This window comes from Chelmon rostratus, chromosome 5 (assembly GCF_017976325.1).
Source record: "Chelmon rostratus isolate fCheRos1 chromosome 5, fCheRos1.pri, whole genome shotgun sequence".
NCBI classification, from domain to species: domain Eukaryota; kingdom Metazoa; phylum Chordata; class Actinopteri; order Chaetodontiformes; family Chaetodontidae; genus Chelmon; species Chelmon rostratus.
In genome coordinates, this window is record NC_055662.1 from 13063300 (window position 1) to 13079934 (window position 16635).

Below are 16635 nucleotides of genomic sequence, written 5' to 3' on the forward strand. Positions count from 1 at the left end.
AACTGATGGAGGCTAATTTGTGCTGGAAGTGCATAATGACAACTTTTCTGTCTGTCTGTGGAAATGTACCAGACAAGTGAGACAATTATAAGTTTTGCAAGTTTTGGAAATCCTAGGTGTTTCAGCAGTCCATAAAACTTATGATTTATGCATACGTTTATGCAGCACTCGTGAGTTGACTTCGGGCCACGTCCAAAGGTGATGTACAAGCACGTGTGCCATATTATTATCTGTCAAATGTGAAACATGCAGCTGGCTTTGACTCCAGTTATCACTGTGTGATAATAACATGCTTGGAAGTACATGAACAATGTACAGAACAGGATTAGGGTTCAGTTTCATTAGTAGCATATATATATATATATATGTGTGTGTGTGTATGTATGTATGTATAGATATATACACACATATGAAAACATATTAATCTATTAAAATGCACAAATAATGAGAGGTTTGGTATGTCGATTCATTAAACTATGAGGGGACGTAAAACATGCACTTGGAGACAGGGTTGTTGTCTCAGGGTGCATATTGTGACAATAGAGGATGTGGAATTTAGTGAAAACAGAGAGATATTATGCTATTGGCTCACTTCCTTTGTAAAACTAACCTTTTTCATATGTCACCTAGAAAAGTTGCTGTTTTTGTGTCCACTGGAGCCACCAGTAGAGGATTTTAATTAAAATTTCTGCAACCTGGCTTGAATCTTTGACAGGAAACAACAGAACATTTATGGGTTAGAGGTCATGAAAGGTACAGCCAATATGTTTTCCTCCAGCCAGGAGGAAGATTAAGATCTGTTCTACTTTGCTGAGACAGTGATGAGTGTGTTGATGTACCAGAGATTTTAGACCTCACTATCAGTTTGACAAATGCCAAAGTGTCAGTCGTGAATATGCAGCCATTAGCCCAGCCCTGCACAGACAGTTTAAATAGTCAAACAATGCACGAAGACATAACCTTTGAATATATTCTCATGGCCTCCAGCTAAACTGAGACAGTTTTGGGTGAAATTCCATAGTAGCTTTGCCCAACCCATTTTCTCCATGTTTGCTTTCAGCTGTCTCTGGATTTATCATACACAAACTGTAATTATGCATATCCCCATTGGCAATCCACTTGACTGTCTACCGATCCTTTTGGAAATTAGGTTGTCAATAATTAAAGGGTTAAAGTGACGCCTGTGGGATTGCAAAAAGACAGATTTGAAGGGTCATTTATTTGCCATGTTTGACCTCTTGGTAGACAAAATGTCCCTACTAATCCCACATCCCTAAAGATAAAGAAAAGCCAAAAATGGCGGTCATAATTTGGGTAAAAAGTCTACAGCTACGCTAGCGGCTCTGTGAGGTGCAGGGGAGAAAGCAGTGCTTTGAGCTAACAGTTATCGTTAGCATTCTAACTTGCTGATGCTTAGCAGGCCATACTCACCATCTTATCTTAATGCATTAGCATGCTAACAATTGCTACATAGCGCCTAATAGCTAAAAACAGCACATGGTAACAGCAGATGGGTTCTGAGATTGGATAGCACTAAACATGAAATACACCTGAAGTTGAGAGGAATGCCATTAGTTTTGAAGGTATGTAGTTATAAACCAAAGTAGTTGACAAAACGTAAATGGATGTAAAGACAAAGATATAGCATATACAGTATAATATAGTATAAGCTGGTGAAAAGCTAATGACTTGTAAGACAAGCAGAAACAGAGCTCAGCCCACAGCACTGTGAAGTTGTAGCATTTTCAAAAACAAGTTGATTAATTGACAGAAAATTAATTCTTAACAGGTTGTATGGTAAGTTATTTATTATGAAACAGAGTTTACAGCCATGCTAGTGACTCTGTGCTGAGGCTGTGCTTTGAGCTACATAAATGCTAGCATTAGCATGCTACAGTAACATGCACACACAATGCTAACATGCTGATGTTTAGCAAGTATATTTACCAAAGACATATAAACGTAGACGCCTCATCAAGCGGGATGGCCATATATACACATATCTATCTGTACAGGGGGATCAGTGATGAGCATATATACATATATATATCTGTACGGGGGGGCATTGATAAATATATATACCTACGTATATCTGAACATATGTACATACGTACATACATCTATACAGGGGGCACTGATAAACATATATATACATGCATACATCTATCTATACGGAGGGGGCACTGATGAACATATATACATACATACATACATATATCTATACAAGGGGAATTAATGAACATATAGCCTATGCATATATCTATCTGTATGGGGGGGCACTGATGAACATATATACATCTATACAACTACTCTGTGTGTGTGTGTGTGTGTTTGTAAGCTAAAAACCTTTGGAAAAGAATGGTCTTGCACAGCTTTTTCCGTGTGTTGCCACTCTCTGACTGCTCGCTTTTGCCTCATCCAATATGGGGGCGACGTCAACGTATGATTCAGTGCTCGATGCGGCCGCTACCTATGTATGTCTATGATATTTACCATGTTTATCACGCAAGTTCATCGTGTTAGCCTGCTAACATTTGCTAGCACTAAAAACAAAGTATAGCTGGGGCTGATGGGAATGTCATTACATCAAGACAAAAAAGCTCAAAAATAACCTAAGGAAGTTGGCAGAATGGTTGGTTAGGATGTTGTAGTTCAGATGCCTCCTATATACATTGTACACATTCACTACATAAAAAAGATGATTCTGTAATAACAATTACACTCTCTTTTTGACCCCGATTAGGTCAATTTGTGCAAATCACTCACTTTTTATTGACAATCATGGAACACCTATCACAAAATAAACAATTCATTATTTGTCAAACTGTACATGGAGAAGCACAAATTCAAATGTATGCTTTACAATCATTTGTGATTGGAGAGATTCAAGTTATTGATATCCTTACCATATTTTTAAAACACTTATTCAAACATCACCTTCAGTCTTCAGAGGCAACGTCTGCAGCTTTGCCAGATGGGGATTGTTTTACGCACACATGAGACGAGGAACTGGCAATTAATTCTTTAAATACATACTACTGCTTAAAATAAAATACATTCGCTTATGAACAAATCAAGTTTTGTTTAACAGGCCACAGTGGATTATGGTTCACAATTCATGAGTTTACATTTTCTTTGAAAACTGTAAAAATGTTAACTTCCCTAAATGATGATCAAGTTTCCCACCCTGCATGTGGATTTGGTGCTGAGTACAATTCACCTGTATATGCCTCCCAGTAAATGCTTAGATGTTGGCTCTGATTTGGATGTGATATTTACAAAATGTGCAAACTGCATGTACATTTAACAGCTTAAATATCAATGTAGAGCAGACAGCGGAAACTTGACATTTTAAAACATAGCAGCATAAATCCATTTAATACAGCTCATTCAGAATCAGATTTCTTTCCCCTTAAATCTCTTTTGCACTTTTAACATTGAGGTGAAAAGAGTTTTAAACATTTCCCAGCATGATGTCTGGGCACGATACACAATGTTCATAAACAAAGTTTCTCATGATTGCCTCTCTTCAGTATTATCTTATCTCTGTGCAGTACAGTCTACTGTTTTGCCACTGCATATATATCATTTATTTTCTCCTGGTACATCTTCACAACAATGGGCCTCCTCAGTTTCAAGGTGGGTCCTGAACAGACAAAAAGGAAAAGGAGGTTAACTCGATCTAAATCTCAAAGTAAAGATTCAGTTTCTACTCAGCAACATCCGCACAGTAACAACATCTGATCCATAGTTCAACAGCTTTTAAATGTTTCCGAGGGAGAGATTCAATCTCAAGACGTCACTGGAATGTTGTCTGGCATGCGGCACAGTCACGGTGCAGGTTTGTTTACAATATGACCTTATTTAAAAGGTGATTAAACCTAACAATGGGTTAAGAGGTGACTCTAGAAAGTACTTCCTCATTATCTAATAATTGTATCATGTGTGGACCTTTGCTCCAGTTTTAATGCCAAAAGGTGGAGTCATAAAAAGAACCAAAACAAAATTCCACTGACTCACCCAGTTCTCCACCACCGATAGAGAAGTCTCGCTCCAGTATGACCCACTTCTGGACCCTCTGGGCATTGGACGTTGCTCTGGCGTTGACACGCTCCACGCCCTCCTGGATGGCTTTGTAGATAGCTGGCTCCTTATTGGCTATGATCTCTGACACCTTGGTCGCTGTAATGCCATTCTGCTGGCAGAAGTCCAAAGCCTCTGGGCTCAGCTCATCTGTGGGATCGCCATTGTCGTCCACGACGCACTGAGGAAACAGAGAGAAGGCTTGTTAATGTGTTTGTTTTATTTCTTCAGTAGCTGTGACTTTTTCCACTGCAGGAATGGAGGCCCGCTTACTTTGAGAGTGAGCAGCATGGAGAGGAACTTGAGCTTGTCTCCGAGCAGCATGGCGTTGCTGAGGATGGGCACCTCGCTCTTCAATGCGTCCTCGATGGGCACAGGAGGGATGTTCTCGCCACCGGCGGTGATAATCAGCTCTGTGCACAACAGACAGAGACACACTGGCTTTTGTCGTTTTTAACAAAACATTGCATTGTGTTGTTTTTTGTTTTTTCTCAGTACTTTTAAAGTAACTAAACTTAATTTAAACAGGTTTAAGGTTTCAGGTAATTTATAAACAGAGTCACCATTACAAAGTTTGTACATCAGAGATCACCGACTGTAAAATGTCAAAACTGTCATCAAATCAGGATATTTTTCTTGGTTATCTAAAAAGTCTGCATCAAGATTGCTTCTTGATGTTTATGTTTAAAACAAACAAAAAAACAACAACAACCTTTTAGCTGATGTATCATTATCTGATATTTCCAAACTCCCAAATATTTATACCAGCAGCGGCAAATCCGGTGTCTGCTGGTTTCATCAGCTTAACATAAAGTTATCAGTTTTCAAATGTAAAATCTGAACTTAAAAAGTAACTAATAACTCCAGCTGTCATTCCCTAAAATATATATTCTTTATTAAAAATAAAGTTGTATAAAGTAGAGTACAAGTACCTCAAAAATTGTACTTAAGTAAATAAATAAAACCAAATAAATGTACTTAGTTACTTTCCACCACTGTTAATGACAGGATGGTTGCTACCCGGTAAATAATACTGGGTTCCAAATGCTCACATCTCTGTTTAGACCAAACACTGGCTGAAATGCTGATGATGAAGATGAGTAAACCTGTGCACATCCATGTTTCATACCAGAAATGCTACAAAATGCTTCCTGTGGTGCATTTTTCCAACTTAGAACATTCAAAGAAGCGTTTTTGACCGCGGCTTACCCTTGATCCTTCCTGTGATGTACAGGAAGTTGTGCTGGTCGTGTTTTCCCAGATCTCCAGAGTGCAGCCAACCGTCCTGGTCAATAGCCTCTGCTGTTTTTTCAGGCGAGTTCAGGTAGCCCATAAAGACGTGTCGACCCCAGAAGCATATCTCTCCATTCCCGTCCTTATCTGGGTTGTCCAGCTTCGTCTTGCAGCCTGACATCACTTTTCCACAGCTGGAAAGACAAATCACAAGTTAACAACATGCTAACTTATGATCTGAATATGATTTATGACTTGTGATTTGACTTGTTTCATAATTTGCAGCTGACCTTGAGATGCGGAATTCTTCGTTATGCGAGATGGTGTGAGGGCCGGAGCTTTCACTCATGCCGTACAGCTCCATCAAAGGCATGTTCAGGCTCATGAAGTACTCTACAGTGTCTTTGGTGATGGGGGCAGCACCTGTGAAGCAGACCCTGCAGCGGTCTAAGCCCAGTGCAGCACGCACCTTCTTAAAGACCAGATTATTAGCCAGCATGAAGCCCCACGGCACCAGATTCTCCCTGTAACTCAAAAGATAAAGAAGATGTACACCAGGACCAGAGGTTGTATTTTTGAGGTTAAACTTTGTTAGGAATTACGGCCATGAAACTGTGTGCAGACATTCATACTGACACTGATGATCACCTGGCTTTTCATGCAGGTTGTGGTTTTTAGTGAAATGGCTCTACAACTTTTGGATGGATTGCAATGAAATTTGGTCTAAATGTATTGTAATGGCTTTGGTTATCTAGCGCCATCATCAGGTCAAAATGTTCAATCGTCTGATCACAGCATAATCCGTGACCCGTCAGATTTTGGATAAAACGGACGTGTCGTTATTAACAAACGGCACGACCGCCTGACGTGTTCTTGCTAAAATCTAGCAAAGGATCCCTTCTTCTGTCTCACCCGTTCATGACACTGTAATTGTACTGCAGGCCTATGGACTTGGCCCAGTCCGCCACCCTCTTCCTCATCGGGGATGCCTTGGCACCGACGGCTTTCATGCTCTCCTGCATCTTCTCCCACACTCGAGGCACGCCCAGGAAACAAGTTGGACGAGCCTCCTTCAGTGTGTTTACTAAGGAGCCCTGGAAAAATGAATGGGGATGATCCTTAAAATAGGAAAGACCTTCATTTTTAATTCCATGTTTACACAACAGTAGGAATCCTTACCTTGAGGGCGTCTGGCTCTGCAAAGTAGGTGGTCAAGCCATAAGTAATACTCATCCACATGTCAAACATCTGGGCTGCCACATGGCTGAGCGGCAGGTAGCTGACCACCACCTCGTCGCCTTGTTTAATTTTTGCTGCGGAGAGTGCCGTACGGGACGTCCAGATCAGCTGCACATTAACAGGTGGCAGAGGAGCGATCAGAGAGGACTTTTTTCATGCAAATATTTTTCTTGAATTTTCACAATACAGATCAGCAAACAGACACACACACCACACCGCCTCCGCCTATGTCTGTCCCACAAATACATAACATGAAAGGAATGATAGCATGTTGAGAAGAGAGTAGGAAAGATCAGATCCAGGAAAACTTTTTGGTTGTACAGTAGTGTGGCTCAGCTGTTTGAGTTTGAGTCTTCACATCCGCCAGCCGGCTAGTTTAACTGACATCTGAAGATGTCAGTTAAACTAAATGATTGGTGGGATGTCAGTTAAACTAAATGATTAATGGGAAAAATATGTGACACGTTACAAAAAGCATCTTGTCCAGATAACTCACATTGTCATGGCTCAACATGACTCCTTTAGGGTTGCCAGTGGTTCCAGAGGTATAGATGAGCGAACAGCACTCATTGGCCCGAAGACTGTCAATCATGGCATTCAGCTGCTGGTCGGGCACGTCCTCTCCCAGCTTCATGAACTCTGCCCACTACAGAAACACAGCTGTTATGTTAAAGTGCGTCTAAATCTTTGTGTTTTGTGTTGCAGTTCAACACTTTTGAGTACAGTCACATTTATCTAATCGCTATTCTTACACCACATGTAAGATAGATAAGAATTTTGCATCAAAACAGTGTAACTATAGGCATCACGTATAGAATAATAGATGTGACTTATCCGCGTCATCAGTATGTTTGCTGTGTGAACGTACTGTGTACAGGAATGGTGCTTTCTGCTGCAGCTCGCCTTTATACTGGACAATGGCTTTCAGATGAGGGAGCTGATCTTTAACCTTTTGGGGAAAAAAAATCAAATTGTGAGGACAGATTTTTTTTCTGTCTTTTGCAGAAGGTAGTTACAGGCACATTAAGGGCTGGTGGTGTGATAAAGCTCCTGACCTGCAGGATTTTGTCAAGCTGTTTCTGGTTCTCCACCACCAGGATGTTGGCCTCGCAGCTGGCTGCCACATAATGACAGGCTTCGGCCGAGTTGGTAGTGTAAATCCCGGTCGCCAGACCCCTGTGGCAGAAATCCGATATAGGAGAGGAAATAAGATGATTTGCTGTGGATTTTGCTTAAGTTTGTTGCATAAACTAATAATGACACTATTTTCAGAGAGAATTTCTTTAGACTTTCAGGTAAAATACCCCAAAAGCAGCCAGAGGAGAGACAAACAGTTTCTGCATTAACAATTTAAACTGATGCATGTGCTTTACTGGATATCTCATCCACTACAGAAACAAAGGCGATCACACAAAAGCTACATTCTTTCAGGAAATTTAAGTCTTTAGAAATTACACAAGTTGAGTGCCACTCATTTATCTGAGCACAACAGCTGGATGTCCATACTTTTCTAGGCAGCAGTGAAGAAACGGCAAACCTATCGCCCGCATCAGGTTTTCTGAGGATTTCAAATGCAGCACAAGCAGATGCGGGCAGAGACACGGAGATGGACTTCGAGATAAACACAGACGGAGATAACTGTGCAACGTCAGGCGAGACAATGCCGAGGCATCTCGAGCACCAAAGATGCCTCAGCGCGATCTTACCCGGCGAGGATGCAGCCGATGTCTGAGATGAACCACTCGGGGGAGTTGAATCCCAGAATCCCCACGCCATGGTAACGCTCCAGCCCCAGCTAAAAGAAGACAGCTGTGTGTGAGTCTTATTAAACAGCATGTATCTTTAATGACACAGCGGCACCGTGCCTCAGTTACTCTTGACCTACATCCCGTTTCCAAAGCCACTCCACCTCATGCGACGCGAAGATGAAAGAGGAGACGTAACACAAGCTGTGAATTTCACACACCCGAGTGTTGGTTTTCAGCATCCGCTCTCACACCACAGAGAGGGAGTAACCTCTGCGGCACTGTTTACTAAACGGGTGCCAGGAGGAATTGAAGCCTTTGCATAGCTTGTAATTGCTGGAAAATAGTTCATGTGAATGTCACATGAACTTCTTGATTGGATCCAAAAACTACTGCTACACTAGTTTAGTTTCTAAGTGGAGAATATTACATACAGTGCAGGCAAACAGTAATGAGAGGATACACGACAAGTAAGCTTTTCTCTCAACTGCTTTGAAGTTGAATTAAATGTAAATCCCCTGAAACTGCAGACAGTAAAACAGGTTTTATAATAAAGCCAACAATTACTACAGTGTTGACCCAAAACTGATGTAAACACCCTTAAATTAAAGATAAAAACACTTCAAAATCCAACATACCAAACATTTCCTGATTGCACTTTTGTAAGTTTGCACAAAAACAAACCTTGAGGAAGCTTTTCGCAGATGCCCGGCACTGCTCGTAGTATTGCCTCCATGTCAGAGTGACCCACTGGCTCTCGTTTTTGGAAACCAAGGCTGGATTATTCCCGTACTTCTCCACCGTCTCCTGGAACATCTGATGGATGGTGACTGGCGTTTCTGAGGCCGGCCCGGAGCCCTCCATCCTCAGCTTGACTGCCTTGTCTCTGCTGGTGCTCCATAGCTGGTCAGCTGGGGCCAGAGTTGCTGCCACGTTCGACATCAACAGGGGGACGGCCTTGGGCTCTTCTGCATTGGGACAACAGGGGCAGCAGCTTTTACCCGCCATTGGTGACAAGTCAAGTTCGGGAGACACCCGCACCACACCAAGACACAGTGAGCCTGCCTTTTAGCAGAAGAGTCGAGTGTATGAGAGGAAGACGAACATCTCTGAACTACCCATGTGGGCTTGTTACACCTGCTGTCTCAGAGAAACCTGATTTGCAGGTTGCGAACAGGGGAAGGCTACTCTGTCACCTGAGACAAAACAGGAAGTTTCTACCTACCAATCAGGTTTGGATAGAGAAAGTAATTTTAATACAGTACAATAGACTTCAATTACTCAGTTTACTGCACGAAAGAAAAAACTCACAATTAATGCTGTAATTTTTCCAAGACATGCATGAAGGCCTTGCTAAAATCCCCTCCTGTTATTTGATATTGATTCTTTTGTTAAGGTACTTACTGCCATTTTCTGTTCCTGCCATCTCTCTTCTTATCTTATTTCTAAATCTCACCAACTGTCTCTCTCAATTCTAGGACGGTGTTCATTCTGTTGCTCCGTCCTCTTACTTTGCTCGAAGAGCCTGCTCTCAAGGACGATCAAGACTAGTTTCCAAGCTTCAGTCTGGTTCGCAGAAACTGAAACTGTCTTTATAAAGGCCTCTTTAATGTATGTACAAATGCCCGCAAGGCTTTTCAGGCACACTGTTAGACTGGTTCACGTCTTTCTTTTTAAACAGCACACTCCCTTTCTTAACATATTATAATCCAGTATACTTCTCTTTTTCCTCATTTCATCTTCCTTGGTTATACTATCCACATGAGCACGTTGCTTGCATAGCATACAGAAATGTTTCTCTTTTGATTTCAGTGACCCAAATTCTGTGACCAACTGCATGTTAGAAAACAATGAAGACTTTCTGCCTCTCATTCCTCATTTCAATTTAAGGACAGAAAGACTATTTAATGTTGCTTTTTGCCACCAAATCCAATGTCAAAAGTCAAAACATTGCCATCTTCAGCTAATTCGGAAATAGTCATTCTTCCGTTTGTTGTTATTGTCTGAAGTGTCAGCATTTATCTGTATTTTGGTGTCATGTCAGGTTGTACCACGCTCGTAGCTTTTCTGGAATCCTGCTGCAGGGACAGTGCTGGCACCAATCAAGAGGAGGCAACTCCAAGTTTAGTATCGTCACACCGGTTTCTTTATAACCTGCCAGCAGATCTAATGAACCAGTTCAGTTACACAAATATTTAATTTAAAACTTACGTTTAAATCATTATGTTTAAAGTCTTTTTTCCAGTTTTTCTGCATTTTATTGTTGCAAGGAGCTTCCTAAATGTTCTTTTTGCTGAGTTGATACACTGTTAAAGTGTCTCTCAGACTCTACCCTTCATGCAGTGCAGTGTAAAGATCCTTTTTGAACTTTAAAAGTGACATAATGTCTCTTGATGGCTTGCTTGTACAAGTTGCATACGTTTCTGCATGTGATGCTGCCTTCTCAGAGTTGAATAGTTTTTAGAGGCCTTGAAAAGGTAAAACATCCGGAAGATCGCAATAAAACAAGTCAGGAAAATCAACAGAATATGTGGAGCAGCTTTATGTTTCATTTTTCTTTTATTCTTGTCCTTTTAATCTCACAAACCCTCAGATTTGTCACTGTCACTGTGCTCTACGCTCTACTAACAAGCAAAAAAGCATTTTGTATTGTTGTTCAGACACTTGTGAGGAAAGGTTTTCACTTGTTCCTTCCTCCTAACATCACATTCAAACTCATACCTGCTGTAAGTCCCTCCGTAGCTTCGTCCAGCTCTGGAGATCTGGCAGGTTTGGCCGGTGACTCGGTGTCAACGGAAGAATAAGTCTCCTGGTTCTCTGAAGCTGATGCTGCACTGAGCTCTGCTGTGGCGGCTCCTCCGTTGAGGTGGGAGTGGGTCTTTAAGATTGTGGAGTCCGACGGAGTCTGTTCCTTTTGTGTGGGGATGCTGTGGAAGCCATCGAGAGGGCACGAATGAGCTGATATGCACTTAGAGTTTAAAATCAAATGGCCCTACGTGGATCAAATCTACATGATGATCACCGTGAGAAAAAGCTAAATATTCGTTTCCACTTTGGGACATGCACTATTTCACACACCTCTCACTATAACCTTCCATGACGGCAACACCGTTGCTTTTAATCGAATCTTCTTGGAGGCTCATCTTGTGTTTGCTGCAAAAACAAAGATCTTAAACGGACATAATGTAAAAACACCATTCAAACACCTTAGACATCCTCCACATAGATGAGATTGTCTATTGTGACAGAGCTCATTTATATGAGACTGACATTCACCAAAGCTATTGCAACAGGTCAGAGCCAATGACTGCCATCACTGGTAATCATGCACAGCAGTAGCCTATATGTTGAAACTTAAAATATTGTGCCAGACAGTGCTGGAAGGTCTGCATACATGCAACACTCATACTCTTTGTCCCACATTGTCAGCTTGGAAGCAGAATACACTGCATCTCAGCCGTCACGAGTTCATTCAGATATTAAATAACATGTAAATATTGTGACGAAAGAGCATCAAGGGCCTGATGCACTGAAGACAGTGAAATAACGCCATCTAGTGTGTACATTTTGAAACAGTGGAAAATATTCCAATATCTGTGTCGGTTGGACCTTCAAATAACTGCCAAATGTCATTTAAAAAAATTAATTGATTTAGCATATTTGTAAAAATGAAATTATTGATGCATCACTGACACAAATGTCAGGATACATTTGTAGATAAAATCCTATAGATTAAGATTAAGGTCACCAGATGACCTTTTTAACATAACTTTGGTCAAGATTTCTATGGAACAAAGTTCATCCACATTTCAAAGCTACAGTGTGGCAATACAAAGTTGCAAAGCCTTTGCTCTGGATTATGTAATTATCAATGAAAGAAATGCAATGCAGAGAAAATATGTTTTCAGTGTCATTAATGACTTTGATGAGATTTACCTGGAAAGGAGGCATTATCTTTGAAAAAAAAAAAAACGTAGCGTTTGTTAAGTTGAATCTTGTAGTAAAAGAAATGAGCAGTAGAAGTCCCACAAGAAAAACTGAAACTCCAGAGCAGTTACATATGTTCAGTCGCAGAATGTAAAGATGAGATCCAGGAGAAAACAAGTCATGCTTGGAGCTGTTTGGTAAGCTTTTAACTCGAGCCAACCGTCGTGGAGGAGGGATCACAATGACTCTGTTGACCAAACAATAAAAGCTGAGAAGTCTGCTCACATCGAATGGGGGCTTTATCCTTTGGCTCTCAGTCATGTGTTTGTCTCACACATATTTATCAAACATCGCTGAAGGCTAGTGAGTTCACTCTTCTTCTGGCAACATGCAGACACTCCAGCCTTTAAACGCTTACATTGAGATATTCATTTATTGTGTTAAAACACTCAGCTGAAGCATAAAAGAGAGTAACGTGTCAGTGAATGTAGACTTTCTAAGTGCATCGCATGCAGTCCCCATGGCAAGTTATGACAACAAAAGACTCCCTACACAAGCATTTTCCCACCCCACACACTGCAATTTAACATTAAGATATTTTGGAAATAATAGCTACCTTGTCCGGCGACAGAGCTGACGGGCATCAGCTTGACAGTTGCTGTCGGGTGCAGGACAGACCAGGATCAACCTTTGCCTGGTGCAGGTGCTTGACTGTTGGCCCCTGAAGAAAATATCAGCCTATAGGAGAGTTGCGTGAGTTTTTCCCCAAGTGCCCCCACACTCACGCCTCATCCAGAGCAATAGAGCCTTACACAATCGTCTGAACACCTGCTGCTGAGTCTGCATCAATCCGTCAAAGATCCACCCACAAACTAACCAAAGGTCACTGCTCCGAGAGGTGAAGAAGGCCCGACACACAGTCTGCAGCTGAACCTGCTTTGTTTGTAGTTATAGTAATAGCTGACAACCGTTGGCAGTGGTGACAGTCCAAAACATCTAACTGTCTTAAGAATGAAGGAGCCTATTAAACAATGTGATCAAATTGAGCAGGTCAAATTGAGCAGGTGAAAGGCAAGGGGTTAGTAGAGACTTCTATTTTCCCAAATCAACAGAAATTATCAGACATGCATGACGAGGACTGTCAGAGAAGTAATGATAAAAACAGATAAGTTCACTCAAGTTTATGAGGACAGATGAGACTTTGACCCAAAAAAAAGTTATTCAACAGCTGAACAAAACTTGTGCAGCTGACTTTTTCTGCCAGAGTGACACGTCAAGAAGTCCTATAAATCTTCCACTTCTCCATCTACGTCTAACTTTTTGTGATTGGTATAAAGTGCATAAGGGAAATCAGTGAGGGCCAATGATTTTTACTTGGTGTACGTGTCATAAACACAGACCCTGTTTCCTCTTTCCTGCTGAGATATGAACATGTCACCGCTGCATCTTTCTGGTAGCTGTGATCAAGGAGGTTAACACAGTCTTTTAAAGTAAATATGGGCTAAAGTTCAAGCTCCATTCCCAGATGACCTATAGTTGCCTCACTCACAGACACCACGGTCATGGAATCATACCACCCAGTCACACCATATGCGTCCTCTACGCGACCCTCACTGATAACATCTCGGCACATGCCATCTGTGGAGGTTGTGAATGATTAGTGAGGGGATTCATCTGTGCCAGCAATGCTAAAAAAGGGGTGGTAGGTACTTGACTACATACAAGAAATGCTAAATGTGCTGTAGGTAATAAATATTATGTTGGATGCTTTAAAGCAGGATTCTCAGTGTAAAAATGTCTGACTTTCAGTTAGAAGAACAACCATTGTTTCATATTTGGCTCAGGTGTTGTGAGATTTGGTACCTGTGATTTTAGTATTAAGATGTGTTGTTTCACATTGTGAATTTGATGCCAGACAACATAAACGTTTTGTAAAATTGTGTAAAATGTAACACAGCATACAAAAAAAAAGAAGAAGAAGATAAAAAGTAAAATCTGTTTTGCTGAGAAGAAACTCACAGATGAAAAATTCTGCTGTCCAAATTTAACTTCTGGTATTATTTGTTTTGTCATTTTATCATCTGTATCATCTTCTGACAGGAATCTGCTTGACAACCTCAGATTAAAGAACAGAGTTTTCAGCTTTCCATATTAGACAGTGTCTTTATTTGCAGCCGTATCAAACATAATTACTTTACTCTTAATTTTTACATTTGTCAAGATCAACATATTTACATGTCATATTCTGTGCAATGAAGTGAGATTTTGCATGAAAAATGTGGTGAGAAAATGATTTTTGAACTACACCCATCATATATCAAGTCACACAAAATTAAACACAAAACAGAGACAGAAAAGACTAACATACACATGAAACCATTATCCCGGTGGCCACGTCATCTGTCTTCCTCCCAGGACGTGGACGTGAAGGTGGTAAACTGACTGAGAGCCGTGCTTTCCATCGTTGATCACTGCAGAGGACAGAAACACCCACAATTCAGTGTACAAGTAAACAAACAGCCCGTTTAGGCCCATTACTATTAAACCGAGTAACTTACCCACTCTGTATCCCTCATTTAGAGACTCTTGCTTTGCCACATTTTTGGCGACGACCAACAAATGTCCTAATAGCTGAAAGTCGGAAAAAGAAGATCCCTGAGCTGGTGACATAGTAGTTATGGCTTTTCACAGACTGAAATTTTGAGTGTGACTGGACATGGAGGAAATACAACCAAATCCCCTCGGACTGGGAACAAATCCCTGCAGCCAAAATCTCTAGAAAGCCTTCTCAGAAATGCAGAAGCTGTCATAGCAGGCCAATTTTCAGGCTCTGCTGGGTTGGAAATTGGATGGACGAACTTACCTCTGCATCACCATCTTTGGCCTCACTTATTCTGGGAATAGGGACCCTTGGAATGACCAGGAAATGAACAGGGGCCTGTGGGCTGATATCCCTGAATGCCAAACACTGATAAGCACACAAAAACAACATATATGAACAATCAATTGCATAACTTTAAATTCCTTTATCTACATCTCAACAAGCCTAATCTTTCTCAGGACACTACGTGGAACAGGCCAACGAGATAACCCCTACATGTTTTGAAGACGCTGGCTGTTTACCTTCTCGTCTTCATAAATAATATCTGCAGGGATGCTTTTGTCAATCACTTTGGAGAAGATGGTTGGGGCCGGGGAGCCATACTTCTTGCTGGCCTCCTCTGCCAGCCTCACCTCGTCGCTTTTGGTGCACAGTGGTCTCTGCGGGTCAGAGAGACACATGTCACAGAAAAGTAAAGCTTCTGAGCTGATAACCGCTGCTAGCTTGCACACAATACATGTCAAAACAACTTGTGAGGGGCACAACAAACCAAACCTGTTGGTGGCAGGGCAGTGTAGGTTTCCCAGAACCACCACCAGGGCTGGTGGGACAGTTGTTGTCAAAATGTTCTGCAGCAGCTAACGAAATAAAAATGTTTGTGAGAATAAGACGGTTTATTTTTAGAGCAGCTACCTCGGCTCGACAAACACGGTGCAAGCGGTTGAGGTGAGCCGTTCTGGTCCCGACGACCACCGTCCGCAGAACCTGACGAAAATACATAGCTAGCTAACTAGCTGTTATAGTTTACAGAAATTAATTATTTGGCACACTTCTGTACAGTCCGACAGTCTTGCTCGCAGACGAGAACTCTGCAGCGTACGTTGATGTTGCCTTCACGTACCCCCTTGTAAGGATTCCGTAGCCTGTCAGGATCATATTTTGATTAGGTTTCTCCGTTTACAGTTGGCTACTGAGAAACGACATACCGTTAAAGAAGTGTGGCGTTGTTGTTTTATCAGAAATCAGTTCATAAAGGGGTAATGTGATTAACATTTTTGGGGTCAGACGTAAAAATGCACCTCAGATGCGAAACTCAAGAATAAGGTAATTCATTTTCACAAAAAAGTCGATACTTTTCTTATCAATTGTTGGACATGACTTTTTTTGTTCACCGTGTCAAATATTTACATCCAGCAGCGTACATTTAGGTTCTCTAAATCTTATTATTCCTATAATAATGTTGTGGTAAGTTTATACTTCCGACATTTCTTTGAGCGTCCAAATGGGGCATTTTTTATATGTACAGGGGTCGCTTCAAGAGCCTAAATGTTCTCCGATGCTAAGCATGAGGCTAACATCAGCCATCTAAAAGTAAATCATACTGTATGGCCCTTATACTAAATGATATTAAAATAATGAGTGTTAAGTTTCTCAGTTCATACATAGGAACATATCTTTATAGAACTACAACATTGTTTAATATGGTAATTACACATGACTTTTCGTGTAGTAGGGGGCGCTGTTGTTGGAGACTGGTAGTTCATATGCCAACGGACCGGAAGAACAATTTGAAGTCATACGAGAAAC

General features: G+C 41.2%; 2 protein-coding genes across 3 annotated transcripts; both read right to left on the reverse strand.

Annotated features, from left to right (window-relative positions):
- Window positions 1-2744: 2744 nt before the first annotated feature.
- Window positions 2745-11453, reverse strand: LOC121606950 (long-chain-fatty-acid--CoA ligase ACSBG2-like). Its single transcript, XM_041937578.1, has 14 exons — window positions 11379-11453; window positions 11022-11227; window positions 8985-9268; window positions 8262-8350; window positions 7611-7731; window positions 7424-7504; window positions 7052-7201; window positions 6496-6663; window positions 6229-6410; window positions 5607-5840; window positions 5293-5510; window positions 4357-4496; window positions 4021-4264; window positions 2745-3646 (listed from the first exon to the last, which is right to left on the reverse strand). Exons 1-14 carry the CDS (start codon window positions 11441-11443, stop codon window positions 3561-3563), a joined length of 2268 nt encoding a protein of 755 aa, XP_041793512.1. The 5' UTR covers window positions 11444-11453; the 3' UTR covers window positions 2745-3560.
- Window positions 11454-14382: 2929 nt separating this feature from the next.
- On the reverse strand, window positions 14383-15912 carry hint2 (histidine triad nucleotide binding protein 2). 2 transcript variants are annotated; one of them, XM_041937691.1, is made up of 5 exons: window positions 15742-15912; window positions 15351-15488; window positions 15091-15195; window positions 14786-14858; window positions 14383-14698 (listed from the first exon to the last, which is right to left on the reverse strand). In XM_041937691.1, exons 1-5 carry the CDS (start codon window positions 15826-15828, stop codon window positions 14607-14609), a joined length of 495 nt encoding a protein of 164 aa, XP_041793625.1. In that variant the 5' UTR covers window positions 15829-15912; the 3' UTR covers window positions 14383-14606. The 2 variants fall into 2 exon arrangements, with proteins under 2 accessions (XP_041793625.1, XP_041793624.1); XM_041937690.1 differs by having other exon boundaries at window positions 15604-15912.
- Between the last annotated feature and the right edge of the window lie 723 nt (window positions 15913-16635).

Bases quoted from the DNA above. Each gene is read 5' to 3' on its own strand.
- LOC121606950 (XM_041937578.1), bottom strand. From the start codon at position 11,443: ATGAGCCTCCAAGAAGATTCGATTAAAAGCAACGGTGTTGCCGTCATG. The intron at 9,269-11,021 runs GTATGAGTTTGA...GTCCCAATGCAG, and splicing joins TACGGAGGGACTTACAGCAG to AAGAGCCCAAGGCCGTCCCC. The intron at 4,497-5,292 runs GTAAGCCGCGGT...TGTTGTGCACAG, and splicing joins CATCACAGGAAGGATCAAGG to AGCTGATTATCACCGCCGGT.
- hint2 (XM_041937690.1), bottom strand. From the start codon at position 15,828: ATGTATTTTCGTCAGGTTCTGCGGACGGTGGTCGTCGGGACCAGAACG. The intron at 15,489-15,603 runs GTTTGGTTTGTT...TCTGACCCGCAG, and splicing joins CACTGCCCTGCCACCAACAG to AGACCACTGTGCACCAAAAG. The intron at 14,699-14,785 runs GTAAGTTACTCG...TGTCCTCTGCAG, and splicing joins AAATGAGGGATACAGAGTGG to TGATCAACGATGGAAAGCAC.